Source organism: Sus scrofa, chromosome 12, assembly GCF_054392235.1.
Source record: "Sus scrofa isolate SSC_HxYL_T2T_F1_AM1 chromosome 12, Sscrofa_HxYL_maternal_Yorkshire_Landrace_v2.0, whole genome shotgun sequence".
NCBI lineage: Eukaryota > Metazoa > Chordata > Mammalia > Artiodactyla > Suidae > Sus > Sus scrofa.
Genome location: NC_139394.1, coordinates 57,009,902 through 57,032,729, shown reverse-complemented (window position 1 = coordinate 57,032,729; position 22,828 = coordinate 57,009,902). Strand labels below are relative to the sequence as shown.

Genomic DNA, 22,828 nt, shown 5'->3' with positions numbered 1-22,828 from the left:
TCCATATGCTACAGGCACAGTCCAAAAAAAAAAAAAAAAAAAAAGTTCTGTGACATCTCAATATATTTACTTCTCTCATCCAAACTGGAAACAACTTTGTTGGCAGAACACATGGTTTTATTACAGGTGCCCGATAGAACATCTCAACCAAGTTACACACACCTAGAGAAAAACAATTTGCTTGTTTTGTCAGACTGGTAGATCCTCCATAAATGTTCAACAATCAATGAAGCTATATTAAGTGCGTACCATGTGTCTGAGCTGGACACTGGGAATTTAGCCGTGAGCCATCGGTGAGGTCATTCATGAGTGTTTGGAGCGAGATGAGGGCAGGGACAGAGACAGAACCCAGAGAAAGACTGGCCTTGAAGACTGGTGGGCTCACATGAAAGACAGAGACAGGAGGAGAACCAGGAGATGGCCCAGAAACCAAGGAGACGTTCATGTGGCCCTGGTCTTTGCTTTTATTGTCATAGATGCGGGTGGTTCACAGAAAATGTATAAGAGGAAAGCACACATGTGAGAAACACTTCTCTCCTTTAGCCTTCTTTTTTTTTTTTTTTCCCTCTCTCTCTACAATTTAAGAAATGAGTCCTCTCTTTGCCTCACCAAATACCAAAGTTCTCTAAGGCCATAGCTGGAGAACCACTGGCCCGAAAGAAGGCAGTATGCTGGGAAGCTGGAAGTCTCCAGGAGTCTAGAAAGAGAGCGTGGGGGAGGAAGCACGTGTCCCCATGGGTCCAGTAGTGGCCGAGGGAGGAAGCTTGACTGTGGCAGGAACACACTGTCCATCCCTTGAGGAGGAGCTCAGGCCAAGCATCACTGCTGGGCTCTCTCACTGGTCGTGGTGCTCTCCCCACAAGGACTTCCTGGGGATTAGACGTCAGCATCTTCTGAGTCTCCTCAGCACGTGCGAAGTCCTCCTTGGGCTCTAGCCGACCAACTTGAAGGGGCTGATGAGGTTCTGGAGGCAAAAAGCTGACTCGGGCCTCGTTGACCCCACCGGGGTACTTATTTATCAGAAGAGCAGCCCCCGCCCCCATCTCCTTAGCTGCAGCCCTTGGTACTCAGAGCCGTGGCTCAGGGACAGGGAGCTGGCAGGGAGGGGCCTGCGGCTGTTTGCCTAGAACTCTACCCAAGGAAGAAGCAGTAATGAAAATTATGAGGAGGGTATCATTCCCCCCAACTCTCATCTGGACTCTGCCATTTAATCACCCGCTTCCTTCCTGTTCCCCATGATGTTTTTCAGGGAAACCCAATTTCCCTGTTGCTCCCCCAATACACATATTGCAAAATAACACCTTTACGGATAAGTTCTGTCCTTTGGTCCAGAAGGTGACCTCTGTCTTTTGCTGATTGTGACGGCGCAGCCAGGAAGCACAGGAAAAACCCCAGATGAGAACTCGGATCTCTGTGGTCAGCTTGGCTGCTGTCACAGAGAGGTCCTGGGCTTTGGGCGGGGTTGGGGTGTGGGTGGGGAGGGTTCTCAAGAACGGAAAGATCCCTCTGCCCTTGAAGAATGCACAAGGCATGACGCACCCGAGAGCGCTCGGCTGTAACGACCACCCACGGTCCCCCTCTGGGTCAGGTGGGTGGGGATGGTGTGGGCAAGACACCTGTTTGATGGGGGCTGTGCTGGGCATGGGAGCTCGGAGACTCTGCACAGTCAACGCCCAGACCTCTTAGAACCACACGAAAGGGGAAAGAAAGGGATCAGAGAGTCGGGCGCTGAGGGGCTTTCTTCCCAGTGGGGGCCGCGCAACTCAGGGGTCCCCCGCTTGGAACCTCGCTCCGCAGAAGCTCAAGGCCTGTCTCAGCTCCATCCTCAGGGGCTGAGCCTGGGCGTCTTTCCTCGGGCTGCAGTCATCTCATCGCAGATGCTTCTTCAGAGTCCAGAGTGCTTATGTTACAGAGCTCCAGGACATGACCCCGGGCTTTCGGGACCCAGATACCTACTGATGGTCAACCAGGGACCCAGATACCTACTGATGGTCAACCATTCTTGGTTTTAAAACAAGTTGTGGGAACCCTCTTCCGCTTGCCAAAAAGAAGAAATGGCTGTTTCAAGATGATGATTTTCCATCCTGGCAGGGACATCGACGTCATCATAGTCATTCTCAGGCTCCACGTAGCTTGGGACGGCAACTATCTTCTTATTTCGAACTTTATTTACCGATGAGTAGGCGGCTGGTGGTAGACTTGGGGTTTCCTGTGGGGCTAGAATACACAAAAAGGTATTAGATGCAAAGCTATCGTGTTTGTATATTTTTGACCAAGTGGCTCTGCCTGATTTTCATGGGTTTCAGTGATTGTTTCACTTCTTGGTGGACCAGCTCCCCCTCTTACAGAGGAAACTCACCAGAGGCCCAGTCCTGATGGCCTCAAGCTCACCCAAGTGAGTAAGTGGCCAATATTGGTCAGACGTCTTGACTCCCATGTCCCTGCCTAAGACTGCCCTGCAGTGGGACCCAGGAAGCAGAAGCTTAGACAAGAGGCTGACCAGAGCTGACAGTCAAATGAGTAGCGTTGTGTCTTCAGATCCTAATTCTCCTAAGGAAGTGATACAAACCCTATGTCCTTGTGGGCACATCCCTCACAATGACTAACCCTGCTTTCCAGAACTATCCAATTGCTCAGGTCCGAAATCTCTCTCCTAAGGAGGAAGGGGGCAGTGATGTTTCCAAAAGGTGGAACTGGTGGAGGATGGCAACAGAGCCAAGAGATGAACGTGGTGGGAAGAGGATAATGAAACAGCTCAGCTCCTCCTTTGATGGGGCCTGGAACTTCTGCACCACTGTCTTATCTTTTCGTAAGAGAACCTGGAAAATGACCCACCATTTCATCTCCTGCCAAGTCCTACAGTTAGATCCAAGTTCATGTTCAGGCCATCACTAGCTGTGTGACCATGGGTAAGTCACTTAGCTTCTCTGTGCCTCACTGTCCTCCTCTGTCTGAGGGCTCCAGCAACGTAGCTGCCTCATAGAGTTGTCACGAGGATTGAGATGGTGCCTATGAGGTGCCTACCATGGGGCCTGACACACAGCACCTGCTCAGTACGTGTTCGCTAACATTATTAATTATCCCTTTGATCAAAACCTTTTCATTCATTCCCTACTAAGCAGCAGGCACTGTTCTTAGGGATGGATAAACAGTGGTGAACAAGACACGAGAGGTGCCTGTTTCCTGGAGGAACTAGATAATGAACAAATGAAGGATAACTCAAGAAGACCATGGGGGGTAATTTCCACAAGCTTCATAAAGAAAATTAGCAGCATTTCCTTAGATAGGATGGTCAGGAGTGGCCTCTCTGACGTGGTGACATTAGAGCTGACCCCTAAAGGGTGAGGTCAAGCCAGTCTGTGTAGAACCAGAGGAAGAAGATTCCAGTCAAAGGGACCCGTCAGAATTTTTCTGATAAGAAATAACGAGAGGCGTTCCTGTCATGGCACAGTGGTTAATGAATCCGACTAGGAACCATGAGGTTGCGGGTTCGATCCCTGCCCTTGCTCAGTGGGTTCAGGATCCGGCGTTGCCATGAGTTGTGGTGTAGGTTGCAGATGCGGCTTGGATCCCGTGTTGCTGTGGCTGTGGCGTAGGCCGGTGGCTACAGCTCCAATTCGACCCCTAGCCTGGGAACTGTCATATGCCATAGGTGCGGCCCAAGAAATGGCAAAAAGACAAAAAAAAAAAAAAAAAGGAAATATGAGAGGCCCAAGGTCCTTGACACCCCCAAGGTCCTTTATACCCACGCTGCAAGGAATTGGAATATGAATTCACACATTGAACATTGGGAGCATCGGGACTTTTTCTTCCCCCTTTTCTTAATCCATCTCTTTAAAAACAGGTTGCTACCATCCGCAGATTCCAGTGTTACAGACTGGGTGTTTGCGTCCTCACGGAACTCACATGGTGAAGCTCTAACCACCAGTGTGGTCGTATTTAGAGATGGGGCCTTCAGGGAAGGGGCTGAGGTTAAATACAGTCATAAGAGTATGGCCCTGATCCAATAGGATTAGTGCTCTTATAAGAAGAGACACAAGGAGTTCCCACTGTGGCTCAGAGGGTTAGGAACCCGACTAGTCTCCGTGAGGTTCGATCCCTGGCCTTGCTCAGTGGGTTAAGGATCCAGCATTGCCATGGGCTGTGGTATAGGTTGCAGATGTGGCTCGGATCCCACATTTCTGTGGCTGTGGTTTAGGCTGGCAGCTGCAGCTCTGATTCGTCCCCTAGCCTGGGAGCTTTCTTATGCCATGGGTGTGGCCCTAAAAAGACAAAAAAACAAACAAAAAAAGACCCCAGAGAGCTCTCGCCTTTTCACGTGAGGTCATGGAGAGAAGGGTCTGGTCCTCTGCAAGCCGGGAAGAGTCCTCACCAGAAACCAAATCAGATCGGCTGGCACCTTGACCTTGGACTTCTTCTTCTTCTTCCTCTTTTAGGGCTGAACCCACGGCATATGGAAGTTCCCTGGCTAGGGGTTGAATCAGAGCTGCATCTGCCACCTACACCACAGCTTGGGGCAACACTGGATCCTTCACCCACCGAGTGAGGCCAGGGATAGAACCCACATCCTCATAGACACTATGTCTGGTTCTTAACCCACTGAGCCACAACAGGAACTCCTGCACTTGGGTTTCTAGCTTCCGGAACTGTGAGAAAAATCGCTGTTCTTTAAGCCATATTGTCTATGCTCTTGTTTTGTGGGCAGCCTGAGCTGACCAAGACACCTAGATAAATTTGTCATCCTGTCCTGAATGAGATGGTTATCCGCAAAATATACTCACAGGTTTTTTCTGGAGAAAGCATACCCCTGGGTGGCAGAGGGGGTAACTGAACTGAGAACTGGTCGGTAACATTCCTGGAGAGAGAGGAAGAAGAGGAGTTAGTGTTTGGTTTTGATCGTGCCTACCAAATAAAGGAAAACATCAAGGAACGTGGACAGAGTTGAACACTCAAATCTTGATCCCTAAAAACTGGAAGCATTTCCTTCCCTTTCTAAGTGGCACTCTAAAGAAACCATTTCCTTGGAGTTCCCGTCATGGCTCAGTGGTTAATGAATCCAACTAGGAACCATGAGGTTGTGGGTTCAATCCCTGGCCTTGCTCAGTGGGTTAAGGATCTGGCATTGCCGTGAGCTGTGGTGTAGGTTGCAGATGCGGCTCGGATCCCGTGTTGCTATGGCTCTGGCGTAGGCGGGCAGCTATGGCTTCGATTCTACCCCTAGCCTGGGAACCTCCATATGCCGTGGGAGTGGCCCAAGAAATGGCAAAAAGACCAAAAAAAAGAAAGAAAGAAACCATTTCCTTGAGCCCAGGGAACAAATGGATTTGAGGGAAGGAAGTTAAAGCATTTAGAGCATGAAGCTCATCATCCTTGCTCACCTGAGTGGGTCAGGAGGGGCAGGTAAGCAGCAGGTGTATTTTGGTTTGTTGGTTTGTTTGTTTGTTTTTGGTTGAGCCCAAAACATGCAGAAGTTCCTCAGCCAGGGATTGAACCCGAGCCACAGCAGTGACAACGCAGGATCCTTAACTCACTGAGCCACCAGAGAACTCCCTAAAGCCGATGTAGTTGGATTTGTAAAAAGATGTTCTCCTCATGCTAAATGTACATACACTATATGACAGCAGTACTGGGTATATATGTTCTGGTCATCACCAAAAGACACATTCCTAGAATGTTACGGCAGCACTATTCATAACAGCCCCAAACCGGATACTTCACGAACACCCATCAGCAGTAGAATGGACCCCTTCATCATGGTTCTCGCCCCCAATGGGATGCCCCATGGCAACAAGAATGAACAATCAGAGTTCCTGTTGTGGCTCAGCCGTAATGAACCCGACTAGTATCCATGAGGATTAGTATCCATGGCCCTGCTCAGTGGGTTAAGGATCCATTGTTGCCACGAGGTGTGGGGTGTAGGTCGAAGACACGGCTTGGATCTGGCGTTGCTGTGGCTGTGGTGTAGGCCGGCAGCTACAGCTCTGAGTTCGCCCCTAGCCTGGGAACTTTCATATGCTGAGGGTTCGGCCCTAAAAACAAAAACAAAACCAAATGAACAAACAAACAAAAAAAACCCCGATCAATCTACAACTACCCATGATGAATCTCACAAAAAATGGTGGACAGAAGAAGCCAAACACCAAACAAAATAGACTGAACAGTTCCATGTATGTAAAACATAAAAACAAGGAAAATGAGCCTAGATTATGTCAGATAGTGGTTATCCTTTGGATGCAGTGGCTGAATGAGAACATGTGGGGTTGAGGTGATGGTAATTTTGTTTCTTGATCTGGGTGCCAGCTACCAGGTCTCTTCAGTTTGTGGAAATTCATCGAGTGGGACGCTGAAGCTGTGCATTTTTCTGTAGTCATGTTATACTTCAGTAAGAAATTCTAGCAAAAAGATAGACTCTACGAATACTCCTTACCCAGACTCCCCATCCCCCCAGGTACCCTGATTTCCACACTGGGACTCGATTCTTCTGAGCCCAGTTCCGGCCTCCCATGTGTGGTTAAGTCCCCTGGGAATGCATAGGCATTTTTAGGTTGTTGGGGTGAGTGGAAGAGGGGACACGTGGCAAGAGCTCCATGAGTGGCCTCTCTCCACCCCTCTGTGGCTCTTCTCAGGAGAGGAGAGACATTTCGCTGACTTTGGGAAAAATCTAGCTTCTCCCACTTTCTCCTGCAGAACCTACCCGACTGCAGAAGGCATATATTCTGCTTGTCTTTGCCATTCAGAGAAAGAGCCCTGCCCTGTGGGGGACACCTGAAGCTGTCCAGGGCTGTCTGTGGGGGAAAGTTGGTCCGGTTTTGCATTAGGAAATGCACTTGGCCATGGAGAAGAGCTCCATTCTGCAATGCCACTTTTATTCTCAAGAGAGGCAATATTCTGGTTATCTAACTCCATGGCACGTTTGTCTTACTCCTCAAGGGGATCAGAATTGGTGAGGAAGAGGTCTGTCATTTGCTGGATCCCTGGAGCCCCAGCAAATTCATTTTTTAAAAAGGCATAGATGTTGTTTTAGACAGTGCATACATTTTATTTATTTTTTATTTTTATATATACATTTTTTTCAATATATATTATTTTCCATTGTGGTCTATCCCAGGAGGTTGGAAATAGTTCCCTGTGCTGTACAGTAGGACCCTGGCGTTTGTCTATTCTAAATGTAATACTTTGCATCTATTAACCCTAAACTCCCGGTCCATCCTACTCCCTCCCTCTTGGCAACCACGAGTCTGTACTCCATGTCTGTGAGCCTGTTTCTCTTTTGTAGACAGGTTCATTTGTGACATATTTGAGATTCCACATATAGGTGATATCATATGGTATTTCCTTCTCTTTCTGATTTACCTCCCTTCATATGATAATCTCTAGTTGCAAAAAAATATGGACCGTGTCACAAATTTGCATGTCATCCTTGAACAGGGACCGCGTCCATTTTCTCTGTATCATTCCAGCTTTAGTATCTATCCTGCCAAAGCAAGTACTTAGATGGTGCCTCCATCCCTTGACCACCTTCTGGGAGCTAATCTGTAAACCCTTGGACTGTGCTGCATGTGTATACCGGGGCCTTGGGCCAGCCAGATAGCTTAGGCTAACAGTGTGACTGATGGTGAATACCCACGGCGTTTGCCTGGGACCCTGGGTCATGCTGTATCAGTGTGGCCTCTGGAGGGGCTGGAGACTCCTCCAGGGTAGCTCAAGTAGGTCACGCAGATGCTCTTTGCTGTGTGACTCCCGCCAGTAAAAACCCTAGAAACCAAGGCTTGTGTGGTTTGGAACGTGGTTGGTAATGTGTCACCCATCAACGTGGGGGAATTAAGCGCTGTCTGTGTGATTCCCCAGGGTTAGGACAGCTGCAGGCTTGCACCTGGCCCCTCCTGGACCCCACCCTATATGCCGTTTCCCTTTGCTGAGTTTAATCAGTATCCTTTTGCGATAATAACCCATCCCCTTTTCTGGGTCCTGTGAGTCCTTCTAGCAAATAATCCAGCCTAAAGGCGGTCTTGGGAACCCCCGACACAGATAGCAATCCTAGAGCCTCAAAGGTATCATGAAATACAAAAGTAAATAGCATGTTTTTGTTTAGCACCATGGCTTTTGGAGGACTATACGTGTCATCCACCTAAAGAAAAGATGAGCAAACTTAGCCGCAAGCGGTGGGCCAAGAACACAGCACCAGACCTGTGACCTCTATCAAACTAGATGAGACGAGGGGGTGCCTGGAAGCAGAGTGAGCCAGATGGCGCCCTGTACCCCCACAGCCCTGAGGCCTCTCCCCTCACAGTGGAGAGGGTTGCCAGGCAGGACATCTCCCTGGAGCTTAAGTCACACTAGCACCGCGGCGTAGGCGCAAGGATGGAAGTAGAAGGGCAGTTCTCATCATCAAAAAGCAGAAGGATTCCCCCCACACACTTACTCATATGTCTTTTCTTCATCCCTCTGCTGTTGCTTCAAGGGCTTGGCAACTGCCCATTTGTTGCCTAAGGAAACCAATAAACATATTCGTTTAGGGAGAATTAGCAAAAGATGTGATTTTTAGAGTTTGGAAGGGATCAGAGACTAGGTGGGCTCAGGACACTTGGAAGAAGAACCAGCCAGAGGAAACAGACTCAGGCTGGGACACAGAGCTAATAAGTGGTAGAGCCGTCTGACTACAGAGCCTGGGCACTAAGCCACAGTGGGCTGTGTCTGTTTCCTCACTGCTTCGTACTGTGCCTACCTAGCACGCAGTTGGCACTCAGAAATATTGGTCGAATGGGTGGCCTGATGTGTGGGTGGAAGGCGATGGGACAAAGCATGGGAAAGGCAGTTTGTGAATTGTGATATCCTGGACATATAAGTTATTATTCATTATAATTTGCTTGTCCATAGGAGGGGGTCAAGGCAAAAGAGAATAGGTAGTTTTTGTTCAGGGTCATACTTTTGCCTGTATCTTAAAAATGAAATATTGGGCTTCCCTTGTGGTGCAGAGGGTTAAGGACCCAGCATTGTCACCAGTACGGGTTTGATCCCTGGCTCAGGAATTTCCATAAGCCGCGGGCGCAGCCAAAAATACAAAAAGAAAAATGAATGTTGGAGTTCCCTGGTGCATGGTGGGTTAAGGCCCTGGTGTCGTCACTGCTGTGGGTCGAAACTATGGCATGGGTTCAGTCTTTGGCTCTGGAACTTTTGCATGCCACAGGTGTGGCCAAAAAGTAAACAAACAAACAAAAAAATTTAAAAAGTGAAATGTTTTGAAAAGGCATATGAGGAGTTCCCGTCATGGCTCAGTGGAAACGAATCTGACTAGCATCCATGAGGACATGGGTTTGGTCCCTAGCCTCACTAGTGGGTGAAGAGTCTGGCGTTACTGTGGCTGTGGTGTAGGCTAGTGGCTACAGCTCCCGTTCGACCCCTAGCCTGGGAGCCTCCATATGCTGCAGGTGCATCTCTAAAAAGACCAAAATAAATAAATACATAACATAAAAATAAAAATAAATAAAAAGTCAAATGGATAGAGGACTATAGGAGCCAGAATACACTTTTTGTATGTAAAAAAAAAAAGAAGAAATTAATTCCATCAAGGGGTGGAGGAGAAAAACCACTGAACTGGGAGTCCAGGGGAGCTGAGTTCTGGATCCAGCTCTGCCACCAATTCCTAGGAGCCCTCAGCCAAGGATCTGCCTCTCTCTGAAGTTTAATTTTATCCCTAAAAAGAGATAGAAAAGAATACCGAAAAGTTTTCGCTTCTTAAGCAGCTTTGATCTTTCCTCACTAGTTCAGCAGGACTCTGAGGCTGTGTCCAGACGCAATGGGGGGACAGCTTCCTGATGGTGAAGGGTTGCCTGCCCAGGTTTGCCCAGGGGCAGACGGCTAGACCTCCCAGTATGTTTACCATCCCCAGGTATACTCCAGGCTTAGGTCATCATCTGCAGGGCTAGAATCTTAAGAAAACACTGCATCAAGGATTTCATGTTTTCAGAGATGAATAGTAGACGCCCACTTGTAGATAATCTAAAACTATATTCATCCTCCAGGACATTGCTTATTTATTTCTGAGGATGCTAAGAACCTTTGGCCAAGGCAGATACAATGCCAGAAAATTCAGAGTATGGTTTTAGAATAAGCATTCACAATGCTTAAACATATGGATCATGGAATGAGTCCATTTTTCATGCCTCAAGACATTTTTTAAAAACTGCTTTATTGGTGAATGATCGACATATGAAAAGCTGTGTATATTTCACATTACAACATGTATATAAGTTGCATGTTGGAATCTAGACAATTTCTAACATTCCATGGACTTCAAGTCCCAGAGGTAAGATGCTATGACCAGCGGCCACACTCAAGAGAGACAGGACTAGATCATTGTATGCCTTGAAACAGATGCTGCTTTCCTTCGGACCCGTGGGGCTAGAACAGGTCTTGGAGATCAGGTCACCTCCCTCCCTTCACTATGCTGAGGGGGACATTCAGGCCCGGAGACACACAATAGTGGCGGGGCTAGGACTCAAACCCAGAGTGCATGATGCTCAATCCAGAGTTCAGCCTCTGCCGGCCCAGAAGGAAGCTTTGTGCCCTAAAGGAGCCTGAATACACTGATAACCACTCCCACCTCCCTCCACCTGCCCTCTCGAGACGGTCATACCTTGTCTAAGCAGACGCCTACAGACACAGAACAGGATGATGCCCAAGCCCGCGGAGACAAAGATGATGGCCACAGCCAAGATGAGCCAAAAATTGTCCCTCCACCAATCCATTGCCATGGGGTCCTGAGAAGAAGGGAGAGAGAGGGATGAGGCATGAGTGAGAGGCTCCCTGGGGTGGCCGGGCCAGTCACTACCACGTGGTGCAGCTCCATCCGTTTAGGGACCAGGTAGCATGGGTTCAGTCAAACCCTGCAGGTTAGTAGCTGAGAGACCTCAGGCCCACTGACCTCCTCTGCAATATGGGAGTGACACCAACCACTACCTCATAGGGGATTTATGAGGATCAGCGGTAAGACATGTACTTATTAGGTCCTCTAGAAGCTGTAGACATAATCCCTGCTCTTTTTTAAACTGTCAAATGTGCAGCAGGAGGGGGATAAGCCTTTCTTTTTTTTTTTTTTTTTTTTGGTCTTTTTATGGCCACACCTGTGACATATGAAGGTTCCCAGGGTAGGGGTCCAATCAGAGCTGTAGCTGCTGGCCTCCGTCACAGTCACAGCAATGCAGGATCCAAGCCGCATCTGTGACCTACACCACAGCTCATGGCAATGCTGGATCCTTAACCCACTGAGCAAGGCCAAGGATCAAACCTGCGTCCTCATGGATGCTAGTCAGATTCATTTCTGCTGAGCCACGAGGGGAACTCCGAAATGCCATTTTTTTCTTTTCTTTTTATGGCCATACGTGCAGCATATGGAAGCTCCCAGGCTAGGGGTCATCACTGGAGCTGCAGCCACAGCAACACTGGGTCCTTAACCCATCGAGCAAGGCCAGGGATCGAACCAACATCATCATGGACACGATGTCGGGTTCTTAACCCGCTGAGCCACAACAGGAATGCCAGAAATGCCATTTAAGACAATAATTGATTGCAGTTGTTTTTATATGAAAGGAGCAACGTAGACTTAATTCATCACAGGGAGACAGAATTTTCAGGACTTGTTTGTTTTTTGAGGTAGGGGTTAGAAAAACACCTCGGCGAGTCTCTTTGAGAGAGGCGTGGTCAGAGGGAGAAGGAACAGGTAGGTACAAAGCAAACTGAAAAGTAACAGGAAGCTGAGGGCTGACAGGGAGGAGGAGCATCTGGGAAGGGGGTCATAATGAGGGAGGGTCACGCAGACAGTAGACCTCACATGTTCTCCCCCCAAGAAAGAAATGGTCAGTTATGCGATGGAGGTGTTGGCTAACACTATGGGAGGGATCATTACGCAGTGATCACCTCGCCGTAGCAAATCGCCACACAGAACGCCTTCGAGGTATGCAGTGTTATATGTCAATTATATCTCAATAAAGCGGGGATGGAGGGTGGCAGGGAAGAAGAGAGCAGAAAGTTGAAACATCAGTAGAAAATCCCCCAGTGGAAAATGATGATTTATAGGCAACTCATGTCTAATAGTCGCTTTCCAGTTGTTGCCTGAATAGTGTTGTGTTGTGATCTTCTGTTCCCATCAAATCTTCAATAAAATTGTACAGCAAAAGCTTGCATGGGCAAAGCCTGGAGAGAGATGACAGGTGTGCAGTGGTTTTCCCAGCTGGCGTGACACATGGGCATGTAGGACAGCCGCTGCCAGGCTGCAAGCAGCAGTGGGGAGCAGGTTGCAGGACAGACCCATAGAAGTAGCCTCTGGGGATTCAGGGAGGTCTTGGGGAGGGGCTGGGCTCCCCCGCTCTGTGGAACTGGCACTTTGCTAGTCCATTTGGATATTAAAATAAAACATAGGAGTTCCCGTCACGGCTCAGTGGTTAATGAATCCAACTAGGAACCATGAGGTTGCAGGTTCGATCCATGGCCTCACTCAGTGGGTTAAGGATCCGGCGTTGCCATGAGCTGTGGTGTAGGTCGCAGACATGGCTTGGATCCCTTGTTGCTGTGGCTCTGGCGTAGGCCGGCAGCCACAACTCCGATTAGACCCCTAGCCTGGGAACCTCCATATGCCATGGGAGTGGCCCTAGAAAAGGCAAAAAGAGAGAGAGGAAAAAAAAAAAAAAGATTCTTGGAGTTCCCATGGTGGTGCAGCGGTAACGAACCCGACTAAAAACCATGAGGACATGGGTTTACTCCCTGGCCTCACTCAGTGGGTTAAGGATCCGGTGTTGCCATGAGCTGTGGTTTAGGTGGCAGACGTGGTTCGGATCCCACATTGCTGTGACTGTGGTATGGGCTGGTGGCTACAGCTCTGATTCCACCCCTAGCCTGGGAATTTCCATATGCCCTGGGGTGCTGCCCTAAAAAAAGACAAAGCAAGCAAGCAAGCAAGCAAGCAAGCCAGCCTGGGCAATATCCTGACATGTCCTGGTTATGTGAGAATCACCTTCCTCTGTCACCTTTCAGCCAATGGAAACTCAGCCATGCGTGTTGATGGAGGCCGCTTCTGACTCATGCTTTTGAGCGATATTAACAGTATCAGTGGGGATCCAGGCAGGCGGCCGAGGAACTGGGGCCAAATGAGGCTGCTGCTAAAGCCATGATTACCGCAAAGACCTTCTGACTTGGCTTACTATTTAAACATGTGTTTGGATTCCTGGCATGGTGTCTTCATTTATTAGGTTGTTGCGTAATGATTTGCATTTTTAGTTCCAAACTTCATTTCTTCTGTAAAGGTTTGGTTCAATCAATGTAATGTTCTTTGGCTATTCAGAAAGTTACATGTGGCGAATCCCGCCGTGTGTAACGAGTACTCTTCCATAAACATGGTTCTGCAGCTCCCTTTTGCGTTCAGCATTGTGTTTTTGTCGTGTGTTGATGTCGGTAGGTGTGCTGGGGATTTACCCTTAAGAGAATGAAGTGTCGGCTACCAGGGAGGTCCCCCTCCCCAGGTGAACACGGAGCAGAAGTTTTGTGGCTGATCACTTTTCCAGGGTGCACAGAATAAAGTGAGAGAGGAAGGAGGCCAAAGGGAAATCGGAAACCCGTGGAGAATAGAAACTTGGCTCTCAGTAGGGGCCTGTGAAATTTAGTTTGCAGGGCTCAATGAGGTCAAAGGGCACTGGAATTAAGAAGATGCCACAGGAGTTCCCATCATGGCTCAGTGGAAATGAATCTGACTAGTATCTGTGAAGACCCAGGTTCGATCCCTGGCCTCAGTCAGTGGGTTAAGGATCCGGCGTTGCTGTGAGCTGTGGTGGGGGTCACAGATGCGTCTCAGATCCTGTGTTGCTGTGGCTGTGGTGTAGGCTGGCAGCTGCAGCTCCGAATGGACTCCTAGCCTGGGAACCTCCATATGCCACGGGTTGGGCCCTAAAAAGAAAAAAAAAAAAAGATTCTACGTATCAGAAGACAGCATCTCTGTTCAACAAATCTAAACTGAAATCTCACCTTCTTTACTTCTGGGGAACCAGTTAGATACATACACACATACAAACATTGATGCTTACATAGATACATGGATAGATGGAATGAGAGATGGATGGATAGACTTTTCCTCCATTTTCTCATTCTTTTATTTATTTATTTATTAGCATCGAACTGTAGTTAATTTACAATACTGTGTTAGTTTCAGGTGTACAGCAACGTGATTCAGTTTAATTGATTCAATTCAAAATATATATATATTCTTATTCCAATTCTTTTCCTTTATGGGTTATTATAGGATATTGAATATAGTTCCCTGTACTCTACAGTAGGTCCTTGCTTATCTATTTTATATGTAGTAGTGTATGTATATTAATCCCAAACTCCTCATTTATCCCTCCCCGCCATTCTCCTTTGGTAACCATAAGTTTGTTTTCTACGTGAGTCTGTTTCTGTTTAATAAATAAGTTTATTTGTATCATTTTTTTTTTTTTAGGGCTGCATCCATAGCATATGGAAGTTCCCAGGCTAGGGGTCGAATCGGAGCTGCAGCTGCTGGTCCACGCCACAGCCACAGCGACTCGGGATCCAAGCCACATCTGCAACCTATACCACAGCTCTTGGCAATTCCGGATCCCCGACCCAATGAATGAGGCCAGGGACTGAACCTGCCTCCTCGTGGTTACTAGTCAGATTAGTTTCCACTGCACCACAATGGGAACTCCCTGTATCATTTCTTTTTTAAGATTCCATGTATAAGTGATATAATATGTGTCTTTTTCTGTCTGATTTACTTCACTTAGTATGATAATCTCTAGGTCCATCCATGTTGCCGCAAATGGCATTATTTCATTCTTTATAGTGGCTGAGTAATATTCCATTGTGTGTGTGTGTGTGTGTGTGTGTGTGTGTGTGTGTATTTATCACATCTTCTTTCTCCATTCATCTGTTGGGGGGCTCTCATTCTCTTTTCTCTTATTTAAATGTCTCCTGATTCTTAGTCTAATTTTCCTCTCATATTTTCTATCTCTTTTTCTTTTATTCTTGAAGGATTGCTCCAACAGGAAACATAAACACACTCTTTAGAGCTGTAGAAACACCAACTAGGTCAGAGGAGAAAGCTATTGCATCTGAGGAGCATGACTGGGTGGGAGGAAGAAAGTGGGAGGCAGGCAGCTCTAACTTTCCACTAGAAAGCCTCTGAATTCCTTGATTTTCTAAAACTTTTGCATTTACGTTGATAACACTGAAAAAAGAGTCAATCAACCTTATAGCGTAGCTTACCACTGTTCAGATTTCAAGTTCAAAGAAATTTGATTTTCATCAGATTCTTGGGGAGGAAAGAGGAAGTAGGACGACGTCAGAAAGCGAAACTCTGGGTCACTTTTCAGAACTATGCAGAGCGGTAGGTATTCTGCAGTTTTGTTGTTACGAATGGAGTAGGTTTGATTTGCCATCAGACGGTTTGTGTACGTTCAGTGTGCCAAGCAGCCTGCAAGTGCTTTCTCGTCCTCATCATCACAGCCTTTTCTAGACGGGGGCTGAGACGGAGCGCAGGTGGCCTGGAACAGGTCACCCAGGCAGGAGGGAAGGCAGACACTTTCCCTCTGGGTCATAGGCCTTCCTCTCTTGATGTTAGTCACGGCGGCCCTCAAGTCATCAGGAAAGGCCAAATGGACGTCAGGGTATCTTACTATAAAAGGAGTGTTGGGAGTTCCTGCCATGGCGCAGCGGAAATGAATCCGACAAGGAGCCATGAGGCCGTGGGTTCGATCCCTGACCTCGCTCAGTGGGTTAAGGATCCGGTGTTGCCGTGAGCTGTGGTGTAGGTTGCAGATGCGGCTCAGATCCTGTGTGGCTGTGGCTGTGGTGTCAGCCGGCAGCTGTAGCCCCAATTGGACACCTAGCCTGGGAACCTCCATATGCGGCGGGTGCAGCCCTAAAAAGCAAAAAGGAGTATGTTGCTGTGGTGGTGATATGGTGGTGTGAGGGGGCCAAGGGGGTCCCCAGAATGAAAGATCAGGGCCCACGGTGGAGCATGAAAGTCCCAAGTTCCCCACATTCGAAGATCAGAGAAATATCGCTTGTCCCCACCGACTGCTGAGAGCTGCCTTTTCAACAGAACCAAGAAGAGCTTGTCTTTGGGGAAGAAAGCAGCTGAGAGAAGAGGCCCCACGAGAACCGCATCCCATTCCCAGTTGGATGTTCTCGGGGCTACCAAGGTAGTTTAATGACAAGGTGCCCCCAGAGAGGGGTCAGGGGCTCTGGGGAGAGATAGCAGGGAGTACAGCCAGTGGGGAGTGTCTCAAGGCTGCACGGTCAAGTTCGGGCCCTGGAAAGTTATGGAAGCTGAATGCCACCTGTGTCGTCGGCAGGCCTGGGGTAGATACGGTCGTGGGCCACAGGCATCCTGAGAGCTACTGGAGCATGGGGGCCAAGGGACGTTTGCATGACAGGATGCTGGCAGTCAGCCCAAAGATGCAGCCGAGTCTCTCAGGGGACCTCCCTGGACCTGTTGGGCCAGGGCTTAAGTCCTCACCCAACCCCACAAACTTGGTCGGCAGGACTGGCCCCCTGAGGGGAGACTTCCTTTGAGAAACCGTCTGTCCTTGTCCTTCTTCCTCAACCCTATACCAGAGAAGCAAGGGTGGGGGAGCGCCGCGTAGGGCACGGGGTGGGTGGCCCTTCTGCTCCCTTCATGGGACGAGGAGGGAAGCTTTGAGTCAAAGGTAAGACGGAAATGTGAAAATGACCATGGCTGAGTTTTTAAAACTGAAATGAGTCTGCTTAGTAATCAAAAGTAACTGAAAAAGCCTTGGAATTGGACTGAAATATCACCGAGGGAGGCCACTCCCCACTGGAACAAGGCTGGAGCCCCGGGCAGCCGTGGTTATTAGAAGCAAACTCTATCTGTTTGCTCTGGCCGTTCTAACAACTGACCACGGATGTACTGGCTTAAAACAACAGAGAGGTGTTATCTTACAGTTCTGGAGCTCAGAAGGCCAACACGATGGCTCTTGGCCAAATCCAAGCGCAGGCAGGGGACTCCGCTGGAGAAGCCACATGCTCTTGCTCTTCCCAGCCTCTGGAGGTCGCTCTTTTCCTTGGCTCCTGGCCCCTTCCTCCACCTTCAAAGCCAGCAGTGTGGCCTCACTCTGACAGTTCATCCCTGGTCACATCTGACCTCCCCGTGGGCCTCCTCCTCCCGCTTATGAGGACTCCTGTGATTACACTGGCCTCACTGGATACTCTAGGATCATTGCCCCATGGCCAGGTCAGCTGATCAGCGACTCACCTCCACCTGGGACCTTACTGCCCCTTTGCGCCGGAATCTGACATATTCGCAGGTTCTGGGGATGGGGATGGGCACATCTTGGGGTGAGTGGGGCCACCACACAAGCCTCTCCATACTCATACTGCCATCAAGATGACTGTAGCTAAAGTGGTTCCATGTGTTTATACATTAAGAAAAAACTTTCTTGGAGTTCCCGCCGTGACTCCGTGGTTAACGAATCTGACTAGGAACCATGAGGTTGTGGGTTCGATCCCTGGCCTTGCTCATTGGGTTAAGGATCTGGCGTTGCTGTGGCTGTGGTGTAAGCTGGCAGCTACAGCTCTGATTAGACCCCTAGCCTGGGAACCTCCATATGCCCATGGGAGCAGCCCCAGAAAAGGCAAAAAGACAAACAAACAAAACCTTTCTTTTTGCCTTGTATTGCTGTCTCCAGAAAGAAAGGGAAAAATATCAGTGGTGATTCTTCCACCTTTGACAAGAAGTCTGTCACACAGTGCCCCACGTGATGACCCAGTGAGGAAGCAGCCAGGATCTGTCCCACAAAGCTGGGGACAGACAGGGGCCTCTACTTCTGGGAGGTGATGGCCACATGGGAGGGGAAAGCTTCATTTCCAAGAGTCTGAGGTCAGAGGAAGGGTCTCAAGGCAGGACTTGGACTCAGAGATAAGGCAGAGTGGGGGCCCTTGGCCCAGTGTAGACCAGAAGAAGGTAGGGGCCAGCGTGGCCCCAGAGCTGGTCCAACCCCAAACCACAGCAGGGCCAGGGTATGGGAGTATGAGGGGCTGAGTCCTCAGATGCAGCTGAGGGGCCGGCTGTCGGGAGCTGCAGGGCCTGACCTCGGCTCCTGTCAGCTGGGAGGGCATTTGCTGGCCACCATGGATGGAAGAAGGAAGCGGAAGAGGAACATTGGGAGCTGCCTTTAGTTGTTAGTTACTGAGGACCTCGGGGTGTCAGGCCCAGGGACGAGACCTTGAGGAATATGAGAAGTTCCCAACCGGGGACCTGGCTGCTTTTGCTTTCCTAAGGTTCTCCAGAAGATTCTAATGGGAGGCCAGTGTTGAGAACCAGTGATTTACATTTGTCACTTAATCCTTAGTATAACCTGGTGTTGGGGGGTATTATTATGATCACCCCCATTTTGCAGATAAAAAGATAGAACTCAGCGAGATTAAACAATCCGCTAAAGGCCACACAGCTAGTAGTTGACTGAGATTGCAGCTCAGCCCAGTCTGGTGCTAAATGAAGTTCGTGCTCTTTTTTATTCTGCCCTGCTGACACCAAGCCGATAAGCATTTCTTTTCATAACAGAACTGAAAGCAGAATCCTTGGTCAAGGACTTCCAATAGCGGCAAAACCTCCGTCTTTAGCTTCTTCCAAAAAATAAGAACCTCAACATGGAAATGCACTTTCAAAAAGTAACACACATCTGGTGCTACTTTACCATGAGTTACAAGTACTTGATGTGTCAGGGGTCCTTCGGTCCTCATAACCACTCTAAGAGGCAGATCATACTTATAATCCCATTTTATAGATAAAAGGATAGAGGCTTAGAAAAGCTCAGTTAGGAGTTCCCTTGTGGCGCAGCAGGTTAAGGACCTGGTGGTGTCACTGCAGCAGCTTGGGTCGCTGCTATGGCGTAGGTTCCATCCCTGACCTGGGCACTTCCACATGCCTCGAATGTGCCCCGAAAAAGAAAAGAAAAAGAAAAAAGTAAAGCTCAACTAACTTGCTCAAGGTCACAGAGCTAGTAAGCGGAAACATCAGAAGCCAAACCCAGGTCTTTCTGACACTAAGGCTCTAAATTGTGAGCACCAAGACAGGGCTTTGGGAAGTCTGCTAAGATGCAGATACCAGAGCCCTAGGTCCTTCCTGTACTCCCAATTCTGATTTGTAGGTCTGGTGTGGGACTCAAGAATTAGCTTTTTTTTTTTTGCTTTTTAAGGCTGCACCCAAGGCATATGGAAGTAGGCATAGGGTAGGGGTAGAATCGGACCTGCAGCTGCCTGCTTATGCCACAGCCCTAGCCACTCAGGATCCGAGCCACGTCGGTGACCTATGTCACAGCTTGCAGCAATGCCAGATCCTTAACCCACTGAGTGAGGCCAAGGATCAAACCCAAGTCCTCATGAATACTAGTTGGGTCTGTTTCCACTGAGCCATAACGGAAACTCCTGGTATCAGCATTTTTAAAAAATAATTTTTTCACGGCCACACCCATGGCATGTGGAAGTTCCCAGGGCTGGGAATGAAAGTAAGCTGCAGTCGAGACCTGTGCCACAGCTGCAGCAATGCCAGATCCTTAACACACTGCCCGGGGACAAGGATCAAACCCACACCCCTGCAGCAACCCAGGCACTATGGTCAGACTCTTAACCCACCCTGCCACAGTGCAGGGAATCGGCATTGTTAACAAGCACTCCAGTTGGTTCTCCGGCCTTGGGGAGGAACACCACATCCCTCCAGCCTGCAGAGCCTCCCCCACCCCGCCCCCGCCCCTGCCCCCGGCTGGGGCAGGTGAGGAAGCCAGGGACTTGTTCCCTGCAACCTTCATAGGCAGTAGCAGCAGCAGTCAGGAAGCATGAAGGCAGTATAAAGGGCTCCTTGAACCCAAAGATCTCTCCTGTTTTCCTGCCACATTGCCTGGAAATCCATCAAGTCACTTCCCGTCATAGCAAAATTCTCTGCTCCCTCCTCTGCCCACTTCTCCTCCATTAAACTCATTGGCCTGGGTGTCCAAGGAAGAAGAACTGATTTTTACTAGGGTGTGAATGACCTCAGTGGAGCCTCAGGATTGCTTCCCTGGGCGCTGGCAGGCACAGGGGCATCCTAGAAGCTTGTCCAGAGACCTCAGAGGGGAGTCATAACTGGAGATGATACCAGGATGAAGTTCCTGCAGGACTGCAAAGCCCCGGGAAGACTCTTGGGCTTCGTCCTCCCTGCTGGTGGTCCTCTCCGGACCTCACGGACTAAGATTGAGGACAGATTGTTAGTTTAAAATACTGAGAGTCAGTGTGTTTATAAACGGCGCAGGTGTCAGGAAAGAGGACAAAATAAAATAAGGGATAGGTAAAATAAGGGATAGGAGAGAGAGCAGGTGCTCCCTTCTTGGGCGCAGAGGGAAAAATCAGCTTTTACGAGGCATTGGGGGTGGGCTGTTCCCCAGAAGCAGACCGGTGTGTGGGGGCAGGAAGTTCAGAGCTCACACCCTGAAGCACCCATTCTCTCGGAATTAGGCAGGGTCCACCGCCCGGGCGCTGGGTAGGGTGGGCGGGAGGCAGACAGTATGTTATGATCGATCTGAGAACTGCATTTTTCCTCCACCTGAGTCCACGGACTCGTCTGTGACAGCTGTCTGTTACCGCATTGGTTCACTGGTTCACTGTTTGTCTCCCACCCCAGCCTGTAGGCTTCAGGAGGGCAAGGGCACGGCTGCTCCCTTTACCACTGTTTCTAGTGCCTAGAACAACACCTGGCACGCAGGGGGCGGGGGCTCTACATGCATCTGCCAATTTATGAATGATGCCCCGGCCTCTTTCCCTCTTTCCTCTGCCGACTTACCTTCTAATGATACAGATCAGGAGGCAGTTTCAGGGTCTGAACTTCAGGCGCTGGGTGTTCTAATCCTAAAGCACCTCTCCTGGACACGCAACCTTGGGCAGGCTCCCCGCTCCTCTCCTGCCTTCGCCCCAGGGTGTCAAGCAGCTGGCTGGGAAGCAGAGGCCCGGCAGGTGTGGTGGGATGGAGTGGCCCCTTCCCTCTTGTTTCTGCTCTTCCTTCCAGTAAACTAAGGCACTCAGTTCTGCGTGGTGTCAGGCCAAGAGAGCTGCTAAAAGCAACCACCACCCCAGCCCCAATCTCACTTCCCCAAAAGGTGTTTCCGGGGAGTCGGTGACAGAAATCACATTTACTGTCTGTCACTGGGAATTCCGGGGACTGTGGCTTTATTCAGAATTGGCTTTTTTCCCCCCTTCAACCAAGATCCTCAGAGTAAGACACACAGTTTACAGGGTGACAGCTACACATACATTCACATAAATGAAACAAGTTTCCCCAAGCACTTTATGGCACATGGCGCCCTCCCGCCAGCATTTCCTCATCTCTTCTAGCCTCTTTCGGGAGAAGCAGTCCTGAGTGCCAGCCCCTTAGTTTACTTCAAAACCCACCAATGGTCATGCCTGTATATTGGCACATCTGAGTTTTTCGCAGGAAAAAGAAATGATCTGGAATAGTCATGAGTTCAGAAGGCGTGGGTCGAAGGGAGGTGTTGTGGGAAGTTAGTTGCAGAAAGTTGCAGCTGGCAGAGGCCTGGAGACAGTCTCTGAGGAGGGCTGGCACACACGCAGCGGGCAGACGGGAGGTCGGAATGGGAATCCAGCTCCTTGCTCTCAGCCATTGAGGGCTTCGTGGTCTGAGTCCCAGGCCACCTCCCCGAGGCCTGCACTGTCCAGGACAGCAGCCACTAGCCCCATGAGGCTAACCAACTGGGCACTAGATGTTAGCTAAGTGGCTTGCTAGAGCCAAGATGTGCTGTAAGCGTGAGATACACACTGGATTTCAGAGACTTGGTACAGAATGAACGTAAAAGGTCTCACGAAGAGATGTTTATCTTGATGAGCTGTTAAAAGGATAATATGTTGGATATAGTGGGTTAATTAAAATGTATTTAAAATTAATTTCAGCTGCTTTTCCCTATTTTTTTGTTAATGATTTTTATTTTTTCCATTATAGTTGGTTTATAGAACCTTTTGTTTTGTTTTGTTTTGTTTTGTTTTTGTCTTTTTAGGGCTGCCCCCATGGCATATGGAGGTTCCCAGGCTAGGGGCCAAATTGGAGCTGTAGCTGCTGGTCTATGCCACTCCCCCTGTATTTCTTTCCCCTCCTCAGTTGGAAAACCCACCCCACCCCCCCCCCGCCCACTCTTGCCTTGTTCACCTTCAGATTCTCAGGATTACCATCCAGGCAGGTCGTACTTGCCGATGTCAGCTCAAAAATTGTAACACTGTGTCACAACAGAAGAATGGATAAATAGGAGGGAATAGGCAGACAATGAAAGACTACCCAGAAATTTTTTAAAATGAAATCCTGACACACAACAGTATAGAGAATCCTGACAACATTACATTAGGTGACAGAAGTCAAATATAAAAGAGCACAGCCTGTATGAGTCTCTTCATGTTAAGTTCAAGAAAACGATCCCGATAGAAATCAGACTTGTGGTTTCAGTGGGGGCAGAAAGGGCCTGACTGCAAAGGGCACAGGGGAACTTTGGGGGTGATGGAAATCTTTACATCTTGTTAAGAAGTTGTCAGATTTAGCCGAGGCGCTTCTGGGAGCTCCCAGAGGGTCTAGTGGTGAGGATTCAGTGCTCTCACTGCTGCGGCCCGAGTTCATGCCTCGGTCTAGGAACTGAGATCCCATATCCTGATGCGCCCCAAAAAGGCACTTGACGGATTATTATACTTCATTTAAAAACTAAAAATAAAAAATAGAATGAACTGCCTTTCAAGTTAATGACAGGCTGGGCGGGGAATGAACTTTGCTGGT

The 22,828-nt window shown here is 48.9% G+C and overlaps 2 protein-coding genes, 1 long non-coding RNA gene and 1 other non-coding gene across 10 annotated transcripts in view; 2 read left to right on the top strand and 2 right to left on the bottom strand.

Annotated features, from left to right (window-relative positions):
- Window positions 1-22,828, top strand: part of RABEP1 (rabaptin, RAB GTPase binding effector protein 1) — a 265,849-nt gene that overhangs the window by 74,273 nt on the left and 168,748 nt on the right. The window lies entirely within an intron of this gene.
- On the bottom strand, window positions 447-21,087 carry SCIMP (SLP adaptor and CSK interacting membrane protein). Its single transcript, XM_003358218.5, has 5 exons — window positions 20,843-21,087; window positions 10,637-10,760; window positions 8,423-8,486; window positions 4,782-4,855; window positions 447-2,217 (listed from the first exon to the last, which is right to left on the bottom strand). The coding sequence occupies exons 2-5, from the start codon at window positions 10,752-10,754 to the stop codon at window positions 2,009-2,011; spliced, it is 465 nt and encodes a 154-aa protein (XP_003358266.1). The 5' UTR covers window positions 10,755-10,760; window positions 20,843-21,087; the 3' UTR covers window positions 447-2,008.
- Window positions 7,384-7,490, bottom strand: LOC146398363 (U6 spliceosomal RNA). The gene has a single exon (XR_014822178.1). It is a non-coding gene; the product is annotated as a U6 spliceosomal RNA (small nuclear RNA).
- On the top strand, window positions 11,993-17,629 carry LOC146398362 (uncharacterized). The gene is made up of 2 exons (XR_014821794.1): window positions 11,993-12,164; window positions 14,198-17,629. It is a non-coding gene; the product is annotated as an uncharacterized LOC146398362 (long non-coding RNA).

Bases quoted from the DNA above. Each gene is read 5' to 3' on its own strand.
- SCIMP (XM_003358218.5), bottom strand. From the start codon at position 10,754: ATGGCAATGGATTGGTGGAGGGACAATTTTTGGCTCATCTTGGCTGTG. The intron at 8,487-10,636 runs GTATGACCGTCT...TGGTTTCCTTAG, and splicing joins TAGGCGTCTGCTTAGACAAG to GCAACAAATGGGCAGTTGCC. The intron at 4,856-8,422 runs GTAAGTGTGTGG...CTCTCTCTCCAG, and splicing joins GATGAAGAAAAGACATATGA to GAATGTTACCGACCAGTTCT.